The 24,652-nt window shown below is 43.9% G+C and overlaps 1 protein-coding gene across 13 annotated transcripts in view; it reads right to left on the bottom strand.

Annotated features, from left to right (window-relative positions):
* The window catches only part of BLNK (B cell linker), a 443,283-nt gene that overhangs the window by 122,645 nt on the left and 295,986 nt on the right, over positions 1 to 24,652 (bottom strand). The window contains exon 1 of one of the 13 annotated variants that reach the window (XM_073685214.1): positions 1,926 to 2,166. The exons of 11 other annotated variants lie outside the window; for them this stretch is intronic. In XM_073685214.1, coding sequence (XP_073541315.1) covers positions 1,926 to 1,963 — 38 coding nt within the window. In that variant the 5' untranslated portion in view covers positions 1,964 to 2,166. Of the gene's footprint in view, positions 1 to 1,925; positions 2,167 to 24,652 lie in introns of those variants that run through there. One more of the 13 variants, XM_073685220.1, reaches the window with a different exon arrangement.

The raw sequence follows: 24,652 nt of genomic DNA, 5'->3' as shown, positions 1-24,652 counted from the left end.
AAATTGATTCACCCATCTACCAAAAAAAACTAATGTGTGAAACCAGCCTAAGTGACAGAGTGTGGATTTAGAAACACAATTTCTGTTACCAATTTTCATTGTGGATTTGACCCCTTTTCCATGCACAGAGGGTGATAGCCACTGGAAAAAATATTAAAAATTCATAACAAAATGAACAGTACAAGACAGGATCTAACTATGTCAACTATACATTATTTTTTAATAGGACAGTTGATATAATGTTGTCACCCATTTTACAAGACAAAGTGTTTCTTCACCATTGCAGCTTCAGCCTATCTCATTGTAAACTTTTTGGATATGTTCATACCTGCTTAGAGAATATAGCAGTCATGATTGCAGGGCTATTCTATTACCTATGCAAGTATAGGAGGTATCTGTATATAATACCATACTATACATGCTTGAAGGAGGATCATATTGATTACTCTAATCCTAAGGCCTCATTCAGATATCAGGATTTTGGGGTTTTTTTACCAGAAAAATGGACTGAATTTCATCACAGTTTGGCCTGAGTGTCATCAGTTTTTCTCTTACGTGAAAAAAGAAAAAAAGTTTTCTATTCTTTTTCTAACTGTTCATGAAAATCGGACCGCACTCCAAGTGCTGGCCGATATTTTCACCGACCCATAGACTTGCGTTGCCGATTTGGATCTGACACTCGTATCCAAATAAGACATGTAACTGCGATTTTCGGTCTGCGGAAAATCACGGACATGTGAGTGACCCCATTCACTATCATAGGTACAGAGTGCCATCTGTGAAAAACACATTGCATTCTGAGGGCAGAGACAGACTGCCGTATAACTCGTGTGATGATCGCATCGCACTGAACGAACTCGCTGGCACCTCTCCTGACCTGAGCATTATAGCATGATGTATTTCTACTTCTTCTATCAAGCTCAGGTCAGGAGAGCAGCCAGTCAGTATGAGGTTTACCATGCGATCCTTGCATGAGAAATACAGCAGTCTGTCTCTGACTTTACACTAAAAAACGGATGTCTGAATGAGCCCTAAGGCTTTGTTCACATGTCCATTTTTCACATAAATGTTCTAACCCTCTTTTAACAGGATAGAACGTACCCAACATAGCCTATGATGCTATTCACACGTCCATGTTTTTTCTCAGACCATGTGACCACAAAAAAATCCCAGAGACATGTCCATTTTTGATCAAAATCATTCACACGAGTCTATGGATCCGTGTTAAAATCACGAGCAAACGCATGTACAATCCACGTGGTGTCCGTTTGTAACATTGCAATGGGTACGAGAAGGTTTTTTTTTTTTTTTAGAATAAGGAAACTTAGAAAATAAAAAAAACTTATTGCAAACTCAGCTTTGAGATATATGCACCGTGGGAAGTTAAGATTTTTTTTTTTTTTTTTCAAATGCATTAGATTTGTCAGTCTGATGTGAAGACTCAGCTTGAAAAGTGCAATATTGCAAAGTTTTTAGTAAACGATAAATTCTTAAAAAAATAAAATAAAACCACACCAAGACTAATCTTAGAAAATCCAGTTACAAATAAGCATAGCCGCTCTCCAACACCTGACATTTCCGAGAGGTTTTCACTTCTTGAACATAAATTGCTGATCAGGGGAAAAAGAAGCAGGTGGCAACTAGTTTTTATCTGTTGTATCAATGTCATTCAGATTTGCTTGAGGAGGAGCCATGGTGCCAAATTGGGGAATAGATACAAATAAGAGTTAAAAGTGTCAATATTTTCTAAATACTCAACTCCAGGAAGTAACAAAAAAAAAAAAAAAAAAAAAAAAAGACACAAAAATAAGTATCAAAACTCCAAGCATAGACGCAACTCAAGAAATGATCATATAGGACTTCTGCTAGTTTTTCCTATTGACCAAGCAACAAGTGATCGAATACTAAAATCCCGATCTGCTCACCTGATCTTTTCCCCAGTGATCTTATTTAGTTTTTCCATATTACCAGCGAACTGTCAGCACCATGTGTCTCCGTCAGTGTTAAAATCCTACAACGGACTGTGCCCCGAAGGATTTCCCACATACGGTGTGTGCTCTTCTCTCTCGTGGATTTAATACACATTTCATAGGAGAAGTAAAACTTGCTTGTTCACATAGTGAAGGCTCAAGTTTCTATTCTGTCACATGACTTCTTTTTTTTTTTTTTTTTTTTTTCCCCCTGCCCATTCAGCTCATGAATAATCCTAGGCAAACATTACAGCTTCACTTTTACCTGCTTTGTGGGTGTGAACCTGTAGCTATGGCTTCTTTTCATTCTGACATTATTACGGACTAGTTTCCTCATACGGTTCCCATGTTTGCTACCGCCCTATATATAATTAATTTATATTATAGAAAGATATTATTATTGGGTAATGGAAAAGGAGCTAACAAATGAGACACAAATAAACACAAAGTGACAAAATCTAATATGATTTTATGCAAATTGTATAAAACAAAAAAAAAATGTTGCACTCTAGAAAAACATCAGACACTTTGATTTGCACAGTTTATATTATTTTCTTGGCATTAGAAATAAGGGTCTTCTTAAATTGCATACGACGTTCACATGTAGCCTTTTTTTTTATGCAAATTTTCAGCTGCGTTTTGCAGTACCAGCAAAGTCTATGAGATTTCAGAAATCTCATCCACACAGCTTAGTTTAATTTTCTGTTTTGTTAAAGAGCTGCGTTTTTGTAAAATGCAGCATGTCACTTCTTTCAGCGTTTTTCATTTATTGAAAGGAATGGGTAGTGCAAAAACATATAAAAAAAATACAGGTATCAGGTTTTGCTGCGTTTTTGGTGCCAAAACCTGAGGAAGTTGAATCAGGTTATTTTTTTTGCACTAAATTTTATCAGCATGCACAAGAGACAAATGTACCATGACAAAAACGCAGCAAAAACTCATCAAAATCTGCTTTTTTGAGGTTGATTTTTTTAATGCCAAGAGAGCAGGTTTTGCCTGCAGAAAAAAAAAATAGCAGCAAAAACACAACGTGTGAACATAGTCTTATACATACATAGTAACATAGTAACATAGTTTATAAGGCCGAAAAAAGACAAGCGTCCATCCAGTTCAGCCTATTTCTTGTGCACTGCAGCTATTCCGCAGCGTTGATCCAGGGGGAGGCAAAAATGCGGATTCTGCATGGAACACGGCTGAAAAAGTGTCGCAAAAAATGAACAATTCACAGCAATGTCAAAAAGACACTGCTGTGTACATGTTCAATCTTTTGTTACTTCTCTTAACTGCTTCATGGTAAATTAAGCTTGTAGGTTATAGTTTAAATTGTAAGAAAATACCTCTCTATCTTATAAAGCGGCTTTGCCTAGAAAAACTTTGTTGGGTCTGCCGGCGTCGTAAAGATTAGGTGTGCACACAGTCTTAAAGATATTTAATTACTTATATAGCAACATTAGTTCCACTGCACTTTACAGACATCATCACTGTCCCCAATGGGACTCACAGTCTATCTATTCCCTATCAGTATGTCTTTAAAGTGTGGAAGGAAACCCACACAGAACATTTAAACTCCTTGGTGGGTTTTAAACTCAGTCTCCCAGTGCTATAAGGCTAAAGTGCTAACCACTGAGCCACCGAATAGCACCACTCTAGCTCACAGGCTGTGTCTGGTACTGTACTACATTCAACTGAATAAGAACTGACTTGCCAGACACAAATCCTTTTCTCCTTTTTTATGGGTCTGCCAATTATTTATTTTTTGTAGTCATTTTTTTCACCTCCCTTCTCTCTTTTATATTGTTGCCGTACTGTTTATGATTATTTTTTGGGGAAATGGTTATTGAATATATGTGTTATTCTCGTTTTTTGCACAGGTCCACTATCAGTATTTGGTCAGTATTCGGTCAGTATTTTTTCTCAGGAGTGGGAGCCAAAACCAGGTGAGGAACAATCAGAGAAAAGGTGTAATAGAAACAAGTCATCAATTCTGCATTTATCCCCCACTCCTGGTTTTGGCTCCCACTCCTGAGAAAAAATACTGACCGAATACTGACCAAATACTGATAGTGGGGCCGTGGCCTAAGGATGATTCAGTCTTCATTTTTTGTTGTACGAGTTTCATCTTTGGTTTTTCCATTCCGTACAAAATCAAAGAGACATATCTGATCTTGATCTGTTTGTTGGATAAAAATCACCAATAGAAGTCTATGGGTTAGTGAAAAAATCAGAGAGCACTCAGATGCCACCCGTGTGCTGTCCGATTTTTACTAACTATTTGATATAAGAACAACTGTTATCAGCTCTTTTTTTTTCTTTTCATTTGTGAAAAAAACTGATGAAGCTTTGATGAAACTCAGTCTGTTTTTTCGCGTGCAAGAAAAATCGCTGACATCTGAATGAGCCTTAAATAAAAGCATTTATACAATGATTAAAATTTGACGTACGTCTGGGCTTGTTCACACTACGCAGCTTTTACATGTTTTTTTTTAGAACTGAATAGAGAGAAAAAAAGGATAAACGATTAAGACTAAGGTTACATGGTGACGTGTCACGCAACAGCAAGATTTAGGCTATGTTTACACATTGCGTTTTTGAAGCGTTTTTTACTGCATTTTTTATGCAAATTTTCAGCTGCGTTTTACAATACAAGTCTATGAGGGTTCAGAAATCTCATGCACACACATTGACTTTTTTTTTCTTGACTGTTTTTGCAAACTGCAGCATGTCACTTCTTTCACCGTTTTTGCAGTGTTTTTCCCCCATAGAAAGCAATGGGTAGTGCAAAAACGCAGCAAACAACGCAGGTAGAAAGTTGAATCATGTTTTTTTTTTTTAAGCGCTAAACTTTATCGGCATGCACAAGAGGCAAATGTACCCTGACAAAAATGCAGGGAAAAAAATGCAGCAAAAATGCAACGTGTGAACATAGCTTTCAGTAGTTTGTGCAAGGAAACACATTTGTGCAACTTGTTCTGTAATGTAACTATTTTATTTGGGTGTTAAAAAAAACGCAAAACAGCCAAATTGTAGACATGTTGCTTCTATGTCGCAGTTGTGAGAAACTAACATTGAAGTCTATGGGGCCAGAACCTGTTCATCTTACGATCTGAAACCAAAAATCCAACAGGTTTGCATTTTTTTGTGATAGTTGCAGCCCTAAAACAAGACCCTGTGGACAAGGGCGTGAACTATTTTTTGGCACAAAATACTGGGATAGAGTAAAGCCAAGCAGTAGATGACATGAGAAAGAAAAAGTGTCTAATGTATCTAGCAAGATGCACCAAATTTATCACATATCATGAACCAGCCGGTATGACCAAGTTTCATCCTGGAGAGTATTAACTAATCGTCCCTGCAGTGGGAGAACCCAGACTATTTTTACGTTAAACCATGGGATGTAATTGCAGTTATATTGTCACTGTCAGTACTGGTAAAGCTGCAAAAGAGATCAAAATTGGTAAATTTAAAGCGAATTTGCCAGCTACATATTTTGTATTGAGTAAAAATCTACGCTGAAACATAATTTCTTATTACTCTTTTAGGTTAAGATCCCACATGGCATCTCCGCTTTGGAGGTCCCGCATTGACACCTGCAGTGCGTCTACCGTTGCAAATTTCATTGTTAAAAGGGTGCAGGGAAGACGAATATTTCGGCTTTTCCATTGCAGGGTCAAACTTAGGCTGGGGTCACACGACCGTATATTCTCTCATCCAAGAAAATCGGATCAATTAAGTAAATCACACTCTGATAAAACTCTCATTAGAGTGATCCAATTCTCTTGGATGAGAAGAAGATGGAGAAAACAATTTCTCTATCTTCTCCATTCTGTAACGCTATAGTATGCAAACATGGAATATATGAAATTGGAATTGCATTGCTGCTCTAGAAAAAATCGACAAGGCGACCTTCTTCTCTGGGAACCTAACCTAATAGCTGATAGCCTACAATTATGTGGGTAGGTAGGATTGAGCTGTGATATAAATTGCCATAGGCTGATGGGTGGAGTGATCGGTCAGAGAGTCTATATATACAAATATCAAAGACTGATCCTACCCATATATCAGCTACATCAACACATATACACAGCTCAGCTACATAACTACACACGCTGTGCCAACATTATCCTCAATAAGAGCAACCTGTCTCCGAGCTTCCTTCTCCCCCAAACACTATGCTTCAGTGCCATTTCAATGCCCAGTTCATGCTTCTTTAGAAACTCCTTTTAACTGCTGCTCAGTAAGGATCAGTACACTATATTCAAACAAATCAGAGTACAAGACTTTCCCTGTCTGAGTCTCTCAGCTTCCCGCCACATAATCAGACAAGGGAATTCCCATACTTTGATTTGTTTCAACATAGTGGATTCATCTTGCCAAGCAGCAGTTGAAAGGAGCTTCTAAAGGAGCATGAAGTTGGCATTGAAGCAGACCCCCAAATGAAAGCATTGTGCCAAAACATGCGTTGGGGATTGGCATCACACACTGCAGGACGTAATATACTTTCTTTTTTTGTAATGCCTCTCATCACTATGTTCCCTCTTTGGGTGCAAATTTTAAATAAGGTTTTCTACCTTTTGTCACTATGTTATTTAATTATGATGTTATGCTATATTCCTTACTGCTTTTATATGTCACATTATGATACTATAATAGTATGCCCTATTTGTGATTATACAAATTTGTTAGGGGTATTCTATACTAATTTTATATTGATCACTTTGATTGTTACTGTATTTTTCTTCATCTGAATAAGGTCTAATGTACACAGCAAAAGCTGAAATGTGGTCTCTACAAAAGTACAATGTATTAAGTTTATTGGAAGGACTCAGTGAACAGTATAAAAACTGCAATATTTTTAGTAAAATGTATATGAAATAGCACAAAGAAAAGTGAAAAATTATTTGGCCTAGGTCCCTATTTTGAAAGCTTGCAGCAATACAGTATATACAAATTATGTAGTCCTTGTGTCCATCGGTCATGCGACATGCCCCTCCACACAGTAAATCTCCCAAAGCCCCTTTACACTAAATCTACCTCACACACAATAAATACTCATACACACACACAGTAAATACCCCTCTCCCACACACACACAGTAAATACCGCCCACACACAGTAAATACCCCTCTCCCACACACACACAGTAAATACCGCCCACACACAGTAAATACCCCTCTCCCACACACACACAGTAAATACCGCCCACACACAGTAAATACCCCTCTCCCACACACACACAGTAAATACCGCCCACACACAGTAAATACCCCCCACACACAGTAAATAACCCCCCATACACAGTAAATACCCCCCACACACAGTAAATACCCCTCTCCCACACACACACAGTAAATACCCCCCATACACATAGTAAATACCCCCCACGTGCACAGTAAATACCCCCCACACACAGTAAATAACCCCCCATACACAGTAAATACCCCCCCACACATAGTAAATACCGCCCACACACAGTAAATACCCCCCACACACAGTAAATAACCCCCCATACACAGTAAATACCCCCCACACACAGTAAATACCCCTCTCCCACACACACACAGTAAATACCCCCCACACACATAGTAAATACCCCCCACGTGCACAGTAAATACCCCCCCACACAGTAAATACCCCCCCACACATAGTAAATACCGCCCACACACAGTAAATACCCCCCCACACAGTAAATACCCCCCCACACATAGTAAATACCGCCCACACACAGTAAATACCCCCCCACACACAGTAAATAACCCCCCATACACAGTAAATACCCCCCACACACAGTAAATACCCCTCTCCCACACACACACAGTAAATACCGCCCACACACAGTAAATACCCCCCCACACACAGTAAATAACCTCCATACACAGTAAATACCCCACACACACAGTAAATACCCCTCTCCCACACACACAGACAGTAATTACCCCCCATACACAGTAAATACCCCCCATACACAGTAAATACCCCCCCACACACACAGTAAATACACCTCTCCCACACACACACAGTAAATACCCCCCATACACAGTAAATACCCCCCACACACACAGTAAATACCCCCCACACACACAGTAAATACCCCCCACACACATAGTAAATACCCCCCACGTGCACAGTAAATACCCCCCACACAGTAAATACCCCCACACACACAGTAAATACCTCCCCACACACAGTAAATACCCAAATACACACAGTAAATACCCCTCTCCCACACACACACAGTAAATACCGCCCACACACAGTAAATACCCACACACACAGTAAATACCCCCCACACACAGTAAATACCCACACACACAGTAAATACCCCTCTCCCACACACACACAGTAAATACCGCCCACACACAGTAAATACCCCCCCACACACAGTAAATAACCTCCATACACAGTAAATACCCCACACACACAGTAAATACCCCTCTCCCACACACACAGACAGTAATTACCCCCCATACACAGTAAATACCCCCCATACACAGTAAATACCCCCCCACACACACAGTAAATACACCTCTCCCACACACACACAGTAAATACCCCCCATACACAGTAAATACCCCCCACACACACAGTAAATACCCCCCACACACACAGTAAATACCCCCCACACACATAGTAAATACCCCCCACGTGCACAGTAAATACCCCCCACACAGTAAATACCCCCACACACACAGTAAATACCTCCCCACACACAGTAAATACCCAAATACACACAGTAAATACCCCTCTCCCACACACACACAGTAAATACCGCCCACACACAGTAAATACCCACACACACAGTAAATACCCCCCACACACAGTAAATACCCACACACACAGTAAATACCCCTCTCCCACACACACACAGTAAATACCTGCCCGCACACAGTAAATACCCCCCCACACACAGTAAATAACCCCCCATACACAGTAAATACCCCCTCACACAGTAAATACCCCTCTCCCACACACACACAGTAAATACCTGCCCGCACACAGTAAATACCCCCCACACACAGTAAATACCCCCTCACATACACAGTAAGTACCCCCACACACAATAAATACCCCTTTCCCACACACACAGTAAATACCCCTTTCCCACACACACACAGTAAATACCCCCCCACACAGAAAATACCCCCCACACACAGTAAATACCCCCTCACACACACACACAGTAAATACCCCCTCACATACACAGTAAGTACCCCCACACACAATAAATACCCCTTTCTCACACACACAGTAAATACCCCTTTCCCACACATACACAGTAAATACCCCCCCACACAGAAAATACCCCCCCCACACAGTAAATACCCCCTCACACACACACAGTAAATACCCCCCCGCACACAGTAAATACCCACTCACACACACACAGTAAATACCCCCTCACATACACAGTAAGTACCCCCACACACAATAAATACCCCTTTCCCACACACACAGTAAATACCCCTTTCCCACACATACACAGTAAATACCCCCCCCACAGAAAATACCCCCCACACACAGTAAATACCCCCTCACACACACACAGTAAATACCTCCCATACACAGTAAGTACCCCACACACACAGTAAATACCCCCCACTCACAGTAAATACCCACACACACAGTAAATACCCCCCCGCACACAGTAAATACCCACTCACACACACACACAGTAAATACCCCCTCACATACACAGTAAGTACCCCCACACACAATAAATACCCCTTTCCCACACACACAGTAAATACCTCTTTCCCTCACACACACAGTAAATACCCCCCCACACAGAAAATACCCCCCCACACAGTAAATACCCCCTCACACACACACAGTAAATACCCCCCCCGCACACAGTAAATACCCACTCACACACACACAGTAAATACCCCCTCACATACACAGTAAGTACCCCCACACACAATAAATACCCCTTTCCCACACACACAGTAAATACCCCTTTCCCACACACACACAGTAAATACCCCCCCACACAGAAAATACCCCCCCCACACAGTAAATACCCCCTCACACACACACAGTTAATACCCCCCCCACACAGTAAATACCCACACACACAGTAAATACCCCTCTCCCACACACAGACAGTAAATACCCCCCCGCACACAGTAAATACCCACTCACACACACACAGTAAATACCCCCTCACATACACAGAAAGTACCCCCACACACAATAAATACCCCTTTCCCACACACACAGTAAATACCCCCCCACACAGAAAATACCCCCCCACACAGTAAATACCCCCTCACACACACACAGAAAATACCCCCCCGCACACAGTAAATACCCACTCACACACACACAGTAAATACCCCCTCACATACACAGTAAATACCCCCACACACAATAAATACCCCTTTCCCACACACACACAGTAAATACCCCCCCACACACACACAGTAAATACCTCCCATACACTGTAAGTACCCCACACACACAGTAAGTACCCCCCACACACAATAAATACCCCCCACACAGTAATACCCCCTCCCACACACACACTGTAAATACAACATAATTGTCCATGGGCTGGGTGTTGTGTCTGTTTTCCCAGAGTATTTTCCTGCTAAATTACTCACTTTTTATGTGTATATTTATTTTTCTTCTTTTACATTTACTCAACCTTGAGGTATTTGTTCATTGTCTCTATAACTTAATACTTTCAAGCACTTCATTGTTCATACAAAGATGAAGGACAAACAATAACAGCAGATCTGGAGCAAAACCAGCCAGTATAACAATAATGTTGGTTCAGGGATTATTTGCCCATAGATGCAGGAAGCCATAAATTTGGTGTTTCCACAGTGACAAATACACAGAAAATACAGTAATACAAAGCGTTATACCATCTTTTGCTTAAGAAAAAAAAAAGTAAAAGCTTTCCTTGCCTTTACTACATTCAGGCTGCACCTTTGTCATGGCGTTATTTCCTCCCTTCACAATAACCTTTGCACACGCTCATTAGCTGCTTCAATACAAAAGATAAGGTCACAGTTTATTCATTGCTGCTAATGTGCATGCGAATTTACAGGAAGTACAGGTGTGAAAAAAAAACCTCTAGTGGCAAGTATGAAAATTGCATGATTTCTATTTTTATTTTTAATAAAGATTGTGATTTAGAAAAAAAAACATTGTCAAAGATGATATGTTCCTCCACAGAACAACTAGCGGCAAGATACCACCGCCGATTGTTAAATCTTTACCATTCTGCAGTCATTTAATAGCCTATATACATAGGCAGAAAAAAGTAAACGATACGCACTGAGTGATCTGTAATAGGTCTCTCAGTGCACATAGGCAGCCATGGTTCTCAGCAATGCGAGACCTGTTTATACAGGATTATTCACCGCCGAGAACAAGGATCTTTTGCGCTAAGTAAAAGATCATTTCACCTAATGAATGAGTATTTTGCTCATACATCGAGTATTCTGCAGCCTGTTTACACAGCAAGATAATCATGAAATGAGTGGTTGTAAGAATGCTTGTTCTTGATTATCTTGCAGTGTAAATCCAGCTTAAGTGATAGCTTGTGGATCAGTGTGTCTCGGCATCTGGGCCCCCCACCAATCTCAAGAAGAATGGGATTCTGAAAATCTCATAGGAATGGATTAGTGGCTGTTGCATTTCAGAACAATATTATCAAGATCAGTGGGGGTCCTAGCAGTCGGACCCCAACAAATCTGAGTTACCACTCATCCTTTAAATAGGTGATAATAACTTTTAATAGCCCTTTTAGGGAATTCTCCAACACATTAGACCTATCTGAACTATTAATATGGACATACAGGTTTTAGAATGCTGAAAAAAGTCCTCCCTGTAGGTCTCATATCAGAGACTATGTTTTTGAGAAATCATCTTTTATCACTCTAAATGACTTCTTCCAGGCTATGGAGAGGATGTTACCTGGAAGATAACTGCCTCCAGAGCTTGTTTTACATGAAGGGGGAGTTACCTGTGTAATATGTAATGGCCGCTCTCTGCTCTCCTGATCTCACTGCAGAGCTGTGTGTGATTATACCTGACACGTCTGCAGGTCCTTCTCAGCTTCCATCTCACAGGCAGACAGGGTTACAATATTGTTACAATACAGCAGAGCTCAAGAGCTGCAAACAATGTGTTTGCAAAAAGACAAAGTTAATTTCTCCCTCCTGTTCTGTGTTAGTCACTTGTACTCAACTTTGTAAGATACTGTGTGTATATATATATATATATATATATATATATATATATACATACATATATATATATATGCATATATACAGAGTACATGTCTAAACTTAGCAAACAGCACTAATAATATATATGAACAGATAAAGTACAGCCTAACGTGCCGTAGCCAACATTACATATATAGTGTGAATAGGCTGAGTACTAGGGCGTCGTTTCCTGTCGGACACCTCCCATCTCTGCTATATAATCTTGCAGTGATAGAAAGTCATCTGCGCCATTAGTAGGCGCAAGAAGATAATTCCATTTATAATTTAGAGATGTCTGTAGATGGTGGAGATGACACATAGTTGTTAGATGACATATATTAATATAACATATTCAGCGGGTTAGAATATCAATCATCATAAAAGTAGAATTTAAAGGGAACCTGTCACCAGTTTTTGAGTTTGTCAACAAATGCCTTGACCTTTATCTGCTGGTGTTATGCATTCCACAAACATTTACATTGTTTCCTGACTCCCCCTGTATACCCCAAAAATACCATTTGATTTGGTCCCGCGCTATATATAAATGAGGATGGTCCGGCTAGTGATCATCATTGGTGCTGCGTCTATGCCTCATCTCTGCTCTCAATAGACGTCCTCACTCGGCTCTGATTGATGTGAATGAAGTGTCCTGGGTCATCTATATAGCCCAACGAATTCTCGTGCCTGCATAGTAGCATCGCCAGCCCACGCCGACGCCCTTTGCTCTGCCCTACCATGGGCATGTGATGCCCTTTGCTTTGCCCGCGAGACTTCGTTGAGCTATGTGGATGATGCAGGACACGTCATCCACATCCATCAGAGCCAGAGGATGGCTATTGAGAGCAGAGAGGAGGCACATACACCGTAGTGATGTCGCCCATGGGACCATCCTCATATAAATTCAGTGCGGGACCAAATTGAATGGTATTTTTGGGATATACAGGGGGTTGGCGTTGGTGGAATGCATAACAGTAGCAGATAAAGGTCATGACATTTGTTTAAAGACTCAAAAACTGGTGACAGGTTCCCTTTAAAGGAGGATGCTATGCAAAACGGATCGTCTGTGCTATTCCCAGTACTGGCCCCGGGTCAAGCGCTCTGTGTTCATCGTTGCTCCCGATGTCCAGTATTGGCCAGGAGACCAAGATTTTTTTTATAAGGAACCAATCCCATTAAATGTAATTGTCCCATTGGAAATAAGTAGATTCATTGGGAAGCTTGGAATGTAATTGATATAGCTTTTTTTAAATAATGACTTCTGAAGCCACGGGCAACAATAATGCTGATTGTTAGGTCAGTTTTGCATTTTATTCTGACCGTTGTAGTAGTTTTATTCCGAATGGATTTCAGGGAATTAACTGTATTAGGAAAGTTACGTCTCTATTCCATTTTGCATGTCCCACACAGTACTTTATTGTCTGTACCTATGAGCAATGCTGTTTTCATAGCCAGTATAAACATGGAACTCTTCCGTCTTTTAAGATCCCCCTTGTTGCATTAACCATGACTTTATTTTTGGATGTTACACTGACACAGTACTATTCCAGTATTATAATTTTCCTTATTATTCGATACAAGTATAAATGTAACATTCTCCACAATACTGTGTTGTAGAACTTCAATAGTGGCTGCAGATGGTTGTAATTGGGCAATAGATGGGCTGAGCGACACACATGGCAGTCTCTGACCTTCTTTACTCAAGGATTCTACCACATTCACTATCATTAATTAGCCAAAACTGAGTACTGCTTTGTTTTGTTTTTTTGTTTTTTGTTTTGCAGTAAAGATCTATTTATTATACAAGTTCACTTTACGTTCAGCTTATGCATCAGGAAATTTCTCAAAGTCCATGCTGGTCGTATCTATAGGCCCCCATACACCCAATGAATGCAAAAAATGTGAGTTTTTTTTTAATAAAATATTTGTGTGTGTGTATTTTTCCTTTTGACTTACTGGGTTAGTAATGGGGGTGTCTGATAGATGCCTCTCCATTACTGATCCCTGGGCTTGATGCCAGCTGACATTACACAGCTGACATCAACCCCAAAAAATATCATCCAAATTGCCACTGCACCAGGGCAATCGAGAAGAGCCAGGCAAAGTGCCAGAATTGGCGCATCTGATGTGATGCACCAATTCTGGGGCTGGTGGTTTTCGGCTGTGAAGGGGCAAATAACCAGGGACCTTCCCAGCTTGACAATATTAGCCTGCAGCTGTCTGCTTTATCTTGGCTGGTTATCAAAAAATAGGGAGGACCCCACGTAATTTTTTAATTTATTTATTTCTTAGCTAAATGTATGTACAGTAAACTACACACGTAAAGCACTAATTATTAGTGTTGAGCGAACATGCTCGACACAGCTCGGTACTCGCCCGAGCATCACGCTACTCGGGATGTTCGGCGAGCACCGAGCATTTTCGGGTTACTCGGGCGGGAGCTCGGGTCTCCGCCCTGCATGTTTGGCGCTCTTTACAGAGCCAATGAACATGCAGGGATTGCCAGCCAGTCACTGTAATGCCGCAGCCATGTTGTTTGTGGGCATTACAGTGATTGGCTGGCCGCACAGCGTCACCTCGAGTATTTAAAACCGGGCGCCGCCATCTTGGACACAGTCGCTCCGGATCAGACAGTGTAGGGACAGCGCTGCTGATTTAGGGAGAGATATATCCTGCAAAATAGTTAGTGTAGGGTCTGTAAAGGCTGCCAGATCAAACAAACAGTCCTTCTCAGGACTAATATCCATCCCAGGTATATCAGGCAGGCAGGCAGGCAGGCTGTATAGGAGACGCAGTGGTTATACCAGCAAACGCTGCATTACAGTCCTGTGTGCTGCTCCTGTTGCTGAAATTGCTGGACTTAGCTCCAGGTCCCGGGGGCCAGGAAAAATCCTTTTTTTTAATCTAAATCCTCTTTTTTTTTTCCTCCTTCACAATGTACAAATACCCATCTTATTAACCTTTTGGTGTCCCCCCCCGCCCCCCCCAAAAAAAGTGTGCCTCTGATTTTTCAGACACAAATATATCTGTTGAAAATAGTCTGGTGTAGGCCAGAGAAATAGAAGTGTGGTTTTGCAGTTCTATGGGCCATTTGTATCTAAAAAAAACAGTTTGAGTGTGTCGCTCACTGTTCAGCCGCAAATATATATATATTTTAAAAAGCCTGGTATACACCAGTAAATTATTACTGTGGTTTTGATGTTCCACCGTAAAACATCTCTATTATCCTGTTTTTGGCATTTTTTGCTGTATAAAAATAATAATAGTGTCTCCCTGATTTTTCAGACACAAATATATCTGTTGAAAATAGTCTGGTGTAGGCCAGAGAGACAGAAGTGTGCTTTTTCTGTTCCACGGTAAAAAATCTCTATTATCCTGCTTTTTGCATTTTTTGCTGTAAAAAAAAAAAAAATAGTGTCTCCCTGATTTTTCAGACACAAATATATCTGTTGAAAATAGTCTGGTGTAGGCCCGAGAAATACAAGTGTGGTTTTGCAGTTCCACGGTACAAACCTCTGTATTATCCACTTTTGGGCCATTTGTATCTAAAAAAAACAGTTTGAGTGTGTCGCTCACTGTTCAGCCGCAAATATATATATATTTTAAAAAGCCTGGTATACACCAGTAAATTATTACTGTGGTTTTGATGTTCCACGGTAAAACATCTCTATTATCCTGTTTTTGGCATTTTTTGCTGTATAAAAATAATAATAGTGTCTCCCTGATTTTTCAGACACAAATATATCTGTTGAAAATAGTCTGGTGTAGGCCAGAGAGACAGAAGTGTGCTTTTGCTGTTCCACGGTAAAAAATCTCTATTATCCTGCTTTTTGTATTTTTTGCTGTAAAAAAAAAAAAAAAATAGTGTCTCCCTGATTTTTCAGACACAAATATATCTGTTGAAAATAGTCTGGTGTAGGCCCGAGAAATACAAGTGTGGTTTCGCAGTTCCACAGTACAAACCTCTGTATTATCCACTTTTGGGCCATTTGTATCTAAAAAAAACAGTTTGAGTGTGTCGCTCACTGTTCAGCCGCAAATATATATATATTTTAAAAAGTCTGGTATATACCAGTAAATTATAACTGTGGTTTTGCTGTTCCACGGTAAAAAATCTCTATTATTCAGGTTTTGGTAGTTTTTTCCGTAAAGAAAAACAGTAGTGTCTCCTGACTGTTGTGACACAAAAATATATCTGTTGAAAATAGTCTTGTGTAGGCCCGACATCCCAGTGTGGTTTCGCAGTTCCACGGGTCAAATCGCTGTACTATCCAGTTTTGGGCCTTTGGTATCTAAAAAAAAAAGCAGTTTGAGTGTGTCACTCACTGTTCAGCCGCAAATATCTCTATTTAAAAAAGTGTGGTATACCCCAGTAAACAATAACTGTGGTTTTCCTCTTCCACGGTTCTAATCTACTCTTTGTTACCCTTTTTCCACTGATAGTGCAAGTGTAAGCTATTTTACTTCATTTACAATGGGCAAGGCACGTGGCAAGGGACGTGGAAGTGGACGTTCTTGTGATGGTTCGTGCAGAGGACGGGGCCGTGGCCAAGGTGAAAATGTGCCACAACTAGTGTTGAGCATTCCGATACTGAAATATCGGGTATCGGCCGATATTCGCGGTATTGGAATTCCGATACTTAATTCCGATACTTTTACAATATCGAATACCGGAATCGGAAGTTCCCATAATGCCTGCGCTCTGCAGTGTCTCTGAAGGATGACAAGCTGGGTGGCAGCGCTCAGCTGCGATCCAGCCTGTCATCAGAATGCCATCCCAGCGTGAGAGAATTCTCCTGATTGTTTAAAAGCCGGCGGGCGGTAAAAAGCCGCCGGCTTTTAAACAATCACACAGCCCCATACTGCTTCCCCGCAGCTTCCCACCCCGATCCTCCACTCCCCTCGCCACCTCCCATCCCGATCGTAAGTTACAACCGGGCGGGGAGCACAGCACCAAGGAGCGGGGAGCGAAGGACCCGGGCGGGGAAGCCGGCAGTGAAAAGACTTCACCGCCGGCTTTCCCGTTCTGTGTTGCGCTTTCCCGCCGGTTATTTCAAATGAACAGCTGAGGTATCAGGTGATGCCGATCAGTTGTTCATTTGAAGTAGCCGCGGTGCCCTCGGAGGGTTCATGTGAGTTCATGCTTGACTGCATTGCATGAACTCACATGAACTTTCCCACGGCCACACAGGTCAGCCTCACCTCCCAGACGATCAGACCCATCATGATTGGTGTGTGTGGGTGTCTGTGCGATGTGTGCGGGTGTGCGCGGTGTCTGTGCGATGTGTGCGCGGTGTCTGTGCGATGTCTGCGGGTGTGCAATGTCTGCGGGTGTGCGCGGTGTCTGTGCGATGTCTGCGGGTGTGTGCGTGCAGGCAAACATAGGCCGATGTGACACTACTACTCCCATCGGCCTATGTCTGTCCACCGTCCACTCGTGCCAGCAGGATCAGCTCGATGGGAGCAGTAGTTCCCATCAGCCTGATCCTGCTATTTAAATTGCCCTACTGTGTCCCCAATAAATTTTAAATACATGTCATTGGTGGCCAGTGGTTACCTACAATAAATTAGTTTATACATTACCTGTCCCCGCCGATCGCCACCTAAAATAAAGTAAAAAATAAAAAACTACACCTATACTCACCTAGACACCTAATTCCCCGAAGACATCGATCTCCTGTAATAAAATATAAAATAATAAACCACAACCTTATCCTTACCCCTCCGTAGTAGTCCACGAGTGTCCCACGATGATCTCCAGTTTAGAGCAGCCACATAGAATGTGACCGCTCTGAACCGCCGCCGCCGCTAGAATGATGGGGCCGTAAAGCAGCCCCGTCATTGCATAAGCGGGTTCGCCGGAGTTCAGGCAGCGCTGCTCCGGTTAGCTGCTTTACGGCCCCGCTGTACCATGAGAAATTCCCATGGTACAGCAGTGCCGTAAAGGAGGTCTCCGGAGCTGCGCGGCCTGAATGCACTCCGGTGACGTCAGTCAGTGGCTCCCGCTGCCGGGAGCGGACGTGTTCCCGGCAGTGTGAGCATACAGCAGCCATGCACAGCTGTCACCATCTCCAGATGTGACAGCTGTGCATGGGAGATCAGCGCAGGACCGTGGACAGGTAACTATTTTTTTTTAGTAAACTAAGAATTAAATAAAATTGTGTGTTTTATTTCAAATAAATTATTTTTTTCTGGGTGTAGTGTGTGTTTTTTCTTTTTAACACTTTGTAGGTTAGTAATGGGGGTGTCTTATAGACGCCCATCATTACTAACCTGGGCTTCATGGCAGCTGGCGCTGACATGAACCCCACCACTATTACCCCCTGCCACCGCACCAGGGCAGCGTGGAAGAGCGAGGCTAAGTGCCAGAATTGGCGCATCCTATGGATGCGCCATTTCTGGGGCGGCTGACGGCTGGTGTTTCTAGCCTGGGAGGGGGCCAATATTCATGGTACCCTTCCTGGGCTATTAATATCAGCCCCCAGCTGTCTGCCTACCCTTTGTTAGCTATTAAAATAGGGGGGACCCCACGTAATTTTTTTGGGGGGGTCTCTCTCATTTTAATAGCTAGTAAAGGCTAGGTATTCAGCTGGGGGCTGATATTAGTAGCCTGGGAAGCTCCGTGGGTATTAGCCCCTTCCCAGGCTTCAAACATTTGCCCCAGCCGTCTGCTTAACCTCCGCTAGAGACTAAAATTATGGGGATCCCACGCCAATTTTATTTTTAATAAATCCTTTATTTTAACACTAAATGACACTTGAGGGGTTAATAAAGATTATTTTTTAATTAATTTTTCCCAAAAATTTTGACGTGGGCTTTGCCATATTTTTGTATGCCAGCCAGGTACAGCATCCAGGAACGGGCTGCCCCCAACCCCCAGCTGCCTATTTGTACCTGGCCGGACACAACAATATAGGGAAGCCCTTTTTTTTTAAATTATTTCATGAAATAATTAAAAAAAAATTGACGTGGGGCTTCGCCCTGTTTTTGTCTCCAGCCAGGTACAACTAGGCAGCTGGGGGCCGGAATCCGCAGCGCAGGGAGGCCCAAGCTTTCTGGGCCACTCCTGCTGCAAATTGCAGTCCGCAGCCACCCCGGAAAATGGCGCGTTCATAGAAGCGCCATCTTCTGGCGCTGTACCCAACTCATCCAGGGCCCTGGTGCGGTGGCTCACTGGGTAATAAAGGGGTTAGGGCCAGCTTGGTATTATCAGCTGGCCCTAAGCCCGAAATTTATGGGGTCACGCCAATATCAGACATGACCGCCATGAATTTCTAGTAAAGTATTTAAAAAAAACACAACACCCAGAAAAAGTCCTATAATTGAAATAAACACACAATTCTTTATTGTTCTAAATTAAACCATACTTACCATCACGCCCATTCCAGCTGAAGCCAACGATCTCCTGCAATAAAAGAAAAATAATAAAGCAACATCATCCTTACCTTTCCATGGTTCCCACGACAGCTTCAGCTCTGCTACATCGAGATGACAGGCTGGACCGCAGCAGAAAGCTGCCATCCAGCCTGCCATCCCGCAGACACTGAGAAGTGCAGGCATGCTTGCGCTCCTCAGTGTCTCTCTGTGACGGCATAAAGATGAGCCGAGGTCATGTCCAATGAACTCGGCTCACCTCATGCACGTCACTGACAGCGTGGGAAAATTCTCCTGCACTCAGCGCTTCAGCGTGAGAATTCTCCCACGCTGTCAGTGACGTGCATGAGGTGAGCCGAGTTCATTGTCGGCTCATCTGGATGCCGTCACAGAGAGACACTGAGGAGCGCAAGCATGCCTGCGCTTCTCAGTGTCTGCGGGATAACAGGCTGGATGGCAGCTTTCTGCTGCGGTCCAGCCTGTCATCTCGATGTAGCAGAGCTGAAGCTGTCCTGGGAACCATGGAAAGGTAAGGATGAGGTTGCTTTATTATTTTTCTTTTATTGCAGGAGATCGTTGGCTTCAGCTGGAATGGGCGTGATGGTAAGTAGAGTTTAATTTAGAACAATAAAGAATTGTGTGTTTATTTCAATTAAAGGACTTTATTCTGGGTGTTTGTGTTTTTTTTTTTAACTTTGACTATGGGGTTAGTAATGGGGGTGTCTTATAGACGCCTCTCCAGTACAAGCGGTAGGTCTTCCAGAGTCTGGAATTTTTTAAAAGACTCTGCTGATAACCCCAAAAAGGCCATATGTTCCACCTGCCATGCCAGCATCAGCAGGGGTGACAAAACTACCAGCCTGACCAACACCAGCATGATCAGGCACATGGCAGCAAAGGCGAAACCCAGGGTCCACGACCAGTGTCAGCGGGTGTCACCACTGCTTCTTCCACTGTTGTGCGTGCAATAGAACCCCCTGTTGTGTGTGCAAGGCAATCCCCTGTCCATACTGCATGTAAAGATGCCCCCTCCTCTCAGTCTTCACTTGTTATGGCAGTTTCTCAAGAAACAGCATCAACGTCCACGTCCACGTCCCACCGCAGCGTTCAATTGTCCATATCCCAGACCTTTGAACGAAAGCGGAAATTCGCAGCTAACGCCCCACAGGCCACAGTCCTAAATTCTCACATTTCACGACTGCTTGCGTTGGAAATGCTGCCTTTTAGGCTGGTGGAGACAGAATCCTTCCGCAACCTTATGGCGGTGGCCGTCCCTCAGTACTCGGTCCCCAGCCGACACTATTTTGCCCAGTGTGCCATCCCCGCACTACACAAGCACGTGTCCCAAAGCATCTGCCGTGCCCTCAACAACGCAGTTACTGGGAGAGTCCACCTGACAACGGACACGTGGACAAGTGCTTGTGGCCAGGGACGGTACATCTCTCTGACGGCACACTGGGTAAACATAGTGGAAGCCGGGACCCAGTCGGACCTTGGGACGGAACACATCCTCCCCACACCAAGGATTGCGGGCCCTATGTCAGTCAGAGTTGCCCCCACAGTGTACAGCTCCTGCGCATCCTCCTCCTCCTCCTCCTCCTCATGTTCAGCCTCCATCTCAGATATCACCACATCAGTTACAAGCTGGAAGCATTGCAGTACTGCCTCCGCCAAGCGGCAACAGGCTGTGCTGAAACTCATAAGCTTAGGTGATAAACCTCACACTGCTTGTGAGTTGTGGACAGCTGTGAAAGAGCAGGCAGATCTGTGGCTGAGACCGCTGAACCTACATCCCGGCATGGTCGTGTGTGACAATGGCCGTAACCTGGTGGCGGCTCTGAGGCGAGGTGAGATCACACACGTACCATGCCTGGCTCATGTGCTTAACCTCGTGGTTCAGCGGTTTCTTAAATCGTACCCCGAGTTGCCAGATCTGCTCGTGAAAGTACGCCGCCTGTCAGCTCATTTTCGCAAGTCGGCTACAGCTTCCGCCGCCCTTGCTGTGTTGCAGCAGCGTTTGCAGCTTCCGGCACACCGACTGGTGTGTGATGTCCCCACACGTTGGAACTCTACCCTCCACATGTTGCAAAGGATTTGTGAGCAGAAGAGAGCAGTTGTGGAGTACCAGCTGCAACAAGGCCGTCGATATTCAGGTCAGACTCCACACATAAGACCTCAGGAGTGGACCTGGATGTCTGACATATGTACCATCCTGACAAACTTTGAGGAGGCCACCAAGATGGTGAGTGGCGATGACGCCATCATTAGTGTCAGCATCCCACTTGTCTGTCTTTTGCAACGCTCGCTGCAGAGAATTAAAGAGGAGGCATTGCAGCCTTAGTATGATGAGATGGATCAAGAAGCCGTAGCAGGCGATTACACACAACCCAGCCTCATCTCATCCCAACGTGCATTGGGGGACAATGAGGGAGAGGAGGAGGAGGAGGATGAGGAAGAACAGGAGCTGCTATCATGCGTTGTAGACGGTAGTACCTGTACAAGTGTCATACCGTCGGTTCAGCGTGGGTGGCCTGAGGACAGGGGGGAGGAGGAAGAGGAGGAGGAGGAAGAGGAGAGCATGGTCTGTCGTCATCTTGTTGAGGACACGGAAATCTTGCCCGTTACCAGTCTGGCACGCATGGCTGACTTTATGTTACGCTGCCTTAACCGTGACCCTCGCGTTGTCAAAATGTTGGGTGACAGTCATTACTGGTTAGTGACACTTGTAGACCCCCGCTACAATGAGAACTTTCACTCTCTTATTCCTGAGGTGGAGAGGTCTACAAAAATGGGGCAATACCAGAAGGCCCTTGCTGCAGAACTCTTAAAAAAATTCCCATCTGAACACGCTAGCGGCAGAGGTCACAGTTCGTTGCCCAACCAAGGCGTACAGGCGAGAGAGATGCAACTCCAATCCAGCAGAGGCAGGGGAACACTGTCAACGTTCTGGGACAGTTTTCTGACACCCGCCCAGCTTACAGGCCCTGAGACGCGGGGTACTCTCACAAGGAGTGGAAAGTTTCAAAAGATGGTGAGGGAGTACCTTGCCGATCGTACCAGCGTCCTCCGTGATTCCTCTGTGCCTTTTAATTATTGGGTATCCAAGCTGGACACTTGGAATGAACTCGCTCTGTACGCCTTGGAGGTCCTGGCCTGCCCTGCCGCTAGCGTGTTATCGGAGCGTGTTTTTAGTGCCGCTGGGGGAATTATAACTGATAAGCGCACTCGTCTGTCAACTGACAATGCTGACAAGCTGACCCTTATCAAAATGAACAAGGGCTGGATTGGGCCAGACTTCTCATCACCACCAAATGACAGCAGAGTAACATAAAGTCAAATCCACTGTGTTATTTCGGGAGGTGTATTCCCATGCATCGCTTCACACCCACACATGGGTATACGCTTCCTCATTTCGGCTGTTTTTGCTCTTCTCCTTATCCTCAGCCTCCACGACCACTATACCACCAGGGTGACTGTGGTCCATGTTGCCAGCATTGCAAGTTCCTCTGTCCTAATTTTTGGCAGCTTTTGCTTGGAAGGCATAGGCAAAGACTATGGGAGACCCACTCCCCAATAATGGGAATAATGTTTTTAATATGCTGTACTGCATGGCTCTTGGAAGGGGCATTAAAATCGTCTTGTTAAGCTACTGTGACCTCCACGTCTCTTCCAAGGGTCGTTAATATTGTCTTTTTATTCCATTGCGACCTCCACCACTCTTCCAAGGGGCATTAAAACCGTCTTGTTAAGCTACTGTGACCTCCACGTCTCTTCCACGGGGCATTGATATTGTCTTTTTATTCCACTGTAACCTTCACCACTCTTTCAAGGGGCATTAAAACTGTCTTGTTAAACCACTCTGAACTCCACGTCTCTTCCAAGGGGCATTAAAACCATCTTGTTAAGCTACTGTGACCTCCACATCTCTTCCAAGGGGCATTAAAACTGTCTTGTTAAACCACTCTGAACTCCACGTCTCTTCTAAGGGGCATTAAAACCGTCTTGTTAAACCACTCTGAACTCCACAGCTCTTCCAAGGGGCATTGACATGTTGTTTTTAATTACCTCTAACCTCCACGACTCTTGCAACGGGCATTGCATTTCCTCCTAATTTTTGTCAGCTTTTGCTTTTCAATGCATAGGCGAACACTAAGGGAGACCCACTCCCCAATAATGGGTAGAAGGTTTTTAATACGCTGTAATCCACGTCTGTTTCAAGGGGCATTGCAGTACCTAATAATTTTTGGAAAGCCTTCCATTCCCTGCTTAGGCCAACAGTGTACAGGAGACCCAGTTGCTATAAATGGAAAAAAACGTGTAGTTAAGGCCCTCTGACCTCCATGTTACTTCCAAGGGGCATTGGAGTGCCTCGAAATTTTTGGTAGGCATTGCATTCACTGTATGCCTTATAACTGTGTAGCTGAACCGCTCCTTTTGGTACAGAAACATATGACGCGCCCCCTGGGACATATTCCTTTTTGAGGGGAATACCCGGCACCGGATCAGATGGGGGGTTGTAGTCTCCGAGCGGCTGTGACCCGGTCCCGTGCCCAGGGCGTCAATCTCAGAGTTATGTGGCAGCTTTACAGATGTTACTAAAGTTCTTTTGTGTCGACTACGCCACCCGTTGTGATGCGGTCACTGTGGCCGCCGCTGCAGCAGGGTCCGCTGAGGCTGATGGTGGGTGCACAGCTTGGTGGGATAACCCCCAACGGGAGGGGTATAGCCTCAGAGGGGACAGGCGCAGAGGATGGGGGTTGTGGTGGTGCGGTGCAGCCGGCAATGAAGACAGACTCGGGTTGTGCAGTTAAGGGTGTTTACTTACTGCTGATGTTCCGGTCACTCCAGCTGCTAGTGACCACCCGAGCCGTGCTGCGTCCACCAGGTCCTGGATCCAGCCAACCCCCAAACAAGTCCGGAGCGTGGCCCTGAGCTCTCCCTCTGTCCTTTCTTCAGCCGTCCCCACCAGTGATTCACCTAGGTCCAGCTCCCTCGGGCCTTCTTTTGGGACACCCTTGGCCCTGGGTTCCCTGACCCTTCATGTGGTGTGCCTTCGGGGTGAATGTGGTGGGTGACCGTGACAGACACTGCCCA

This window comes from Phyllobates terribilis, unplaced genomic scaffold (assembly GCF_046119375.1).
Source record: "Phyllobates terribilis strain yellow unplaced genomic scaffold, ASM4611937v1 Scaffold_5__5_contigs__length_657084704, whole genome shotgun sequence".
Taxonomy (NCBI): domain Eukaryota; kingdom Metazoa; phylum Chordata; class Amphibia; order Anura; family Dendrobatidae; genus Phyllobates; species Phyllobates terribilis.
Note: the sequence above shows the minus strand (reverse complement) of the source record. Positions and strands in the feature narration are given on the sequence as shown.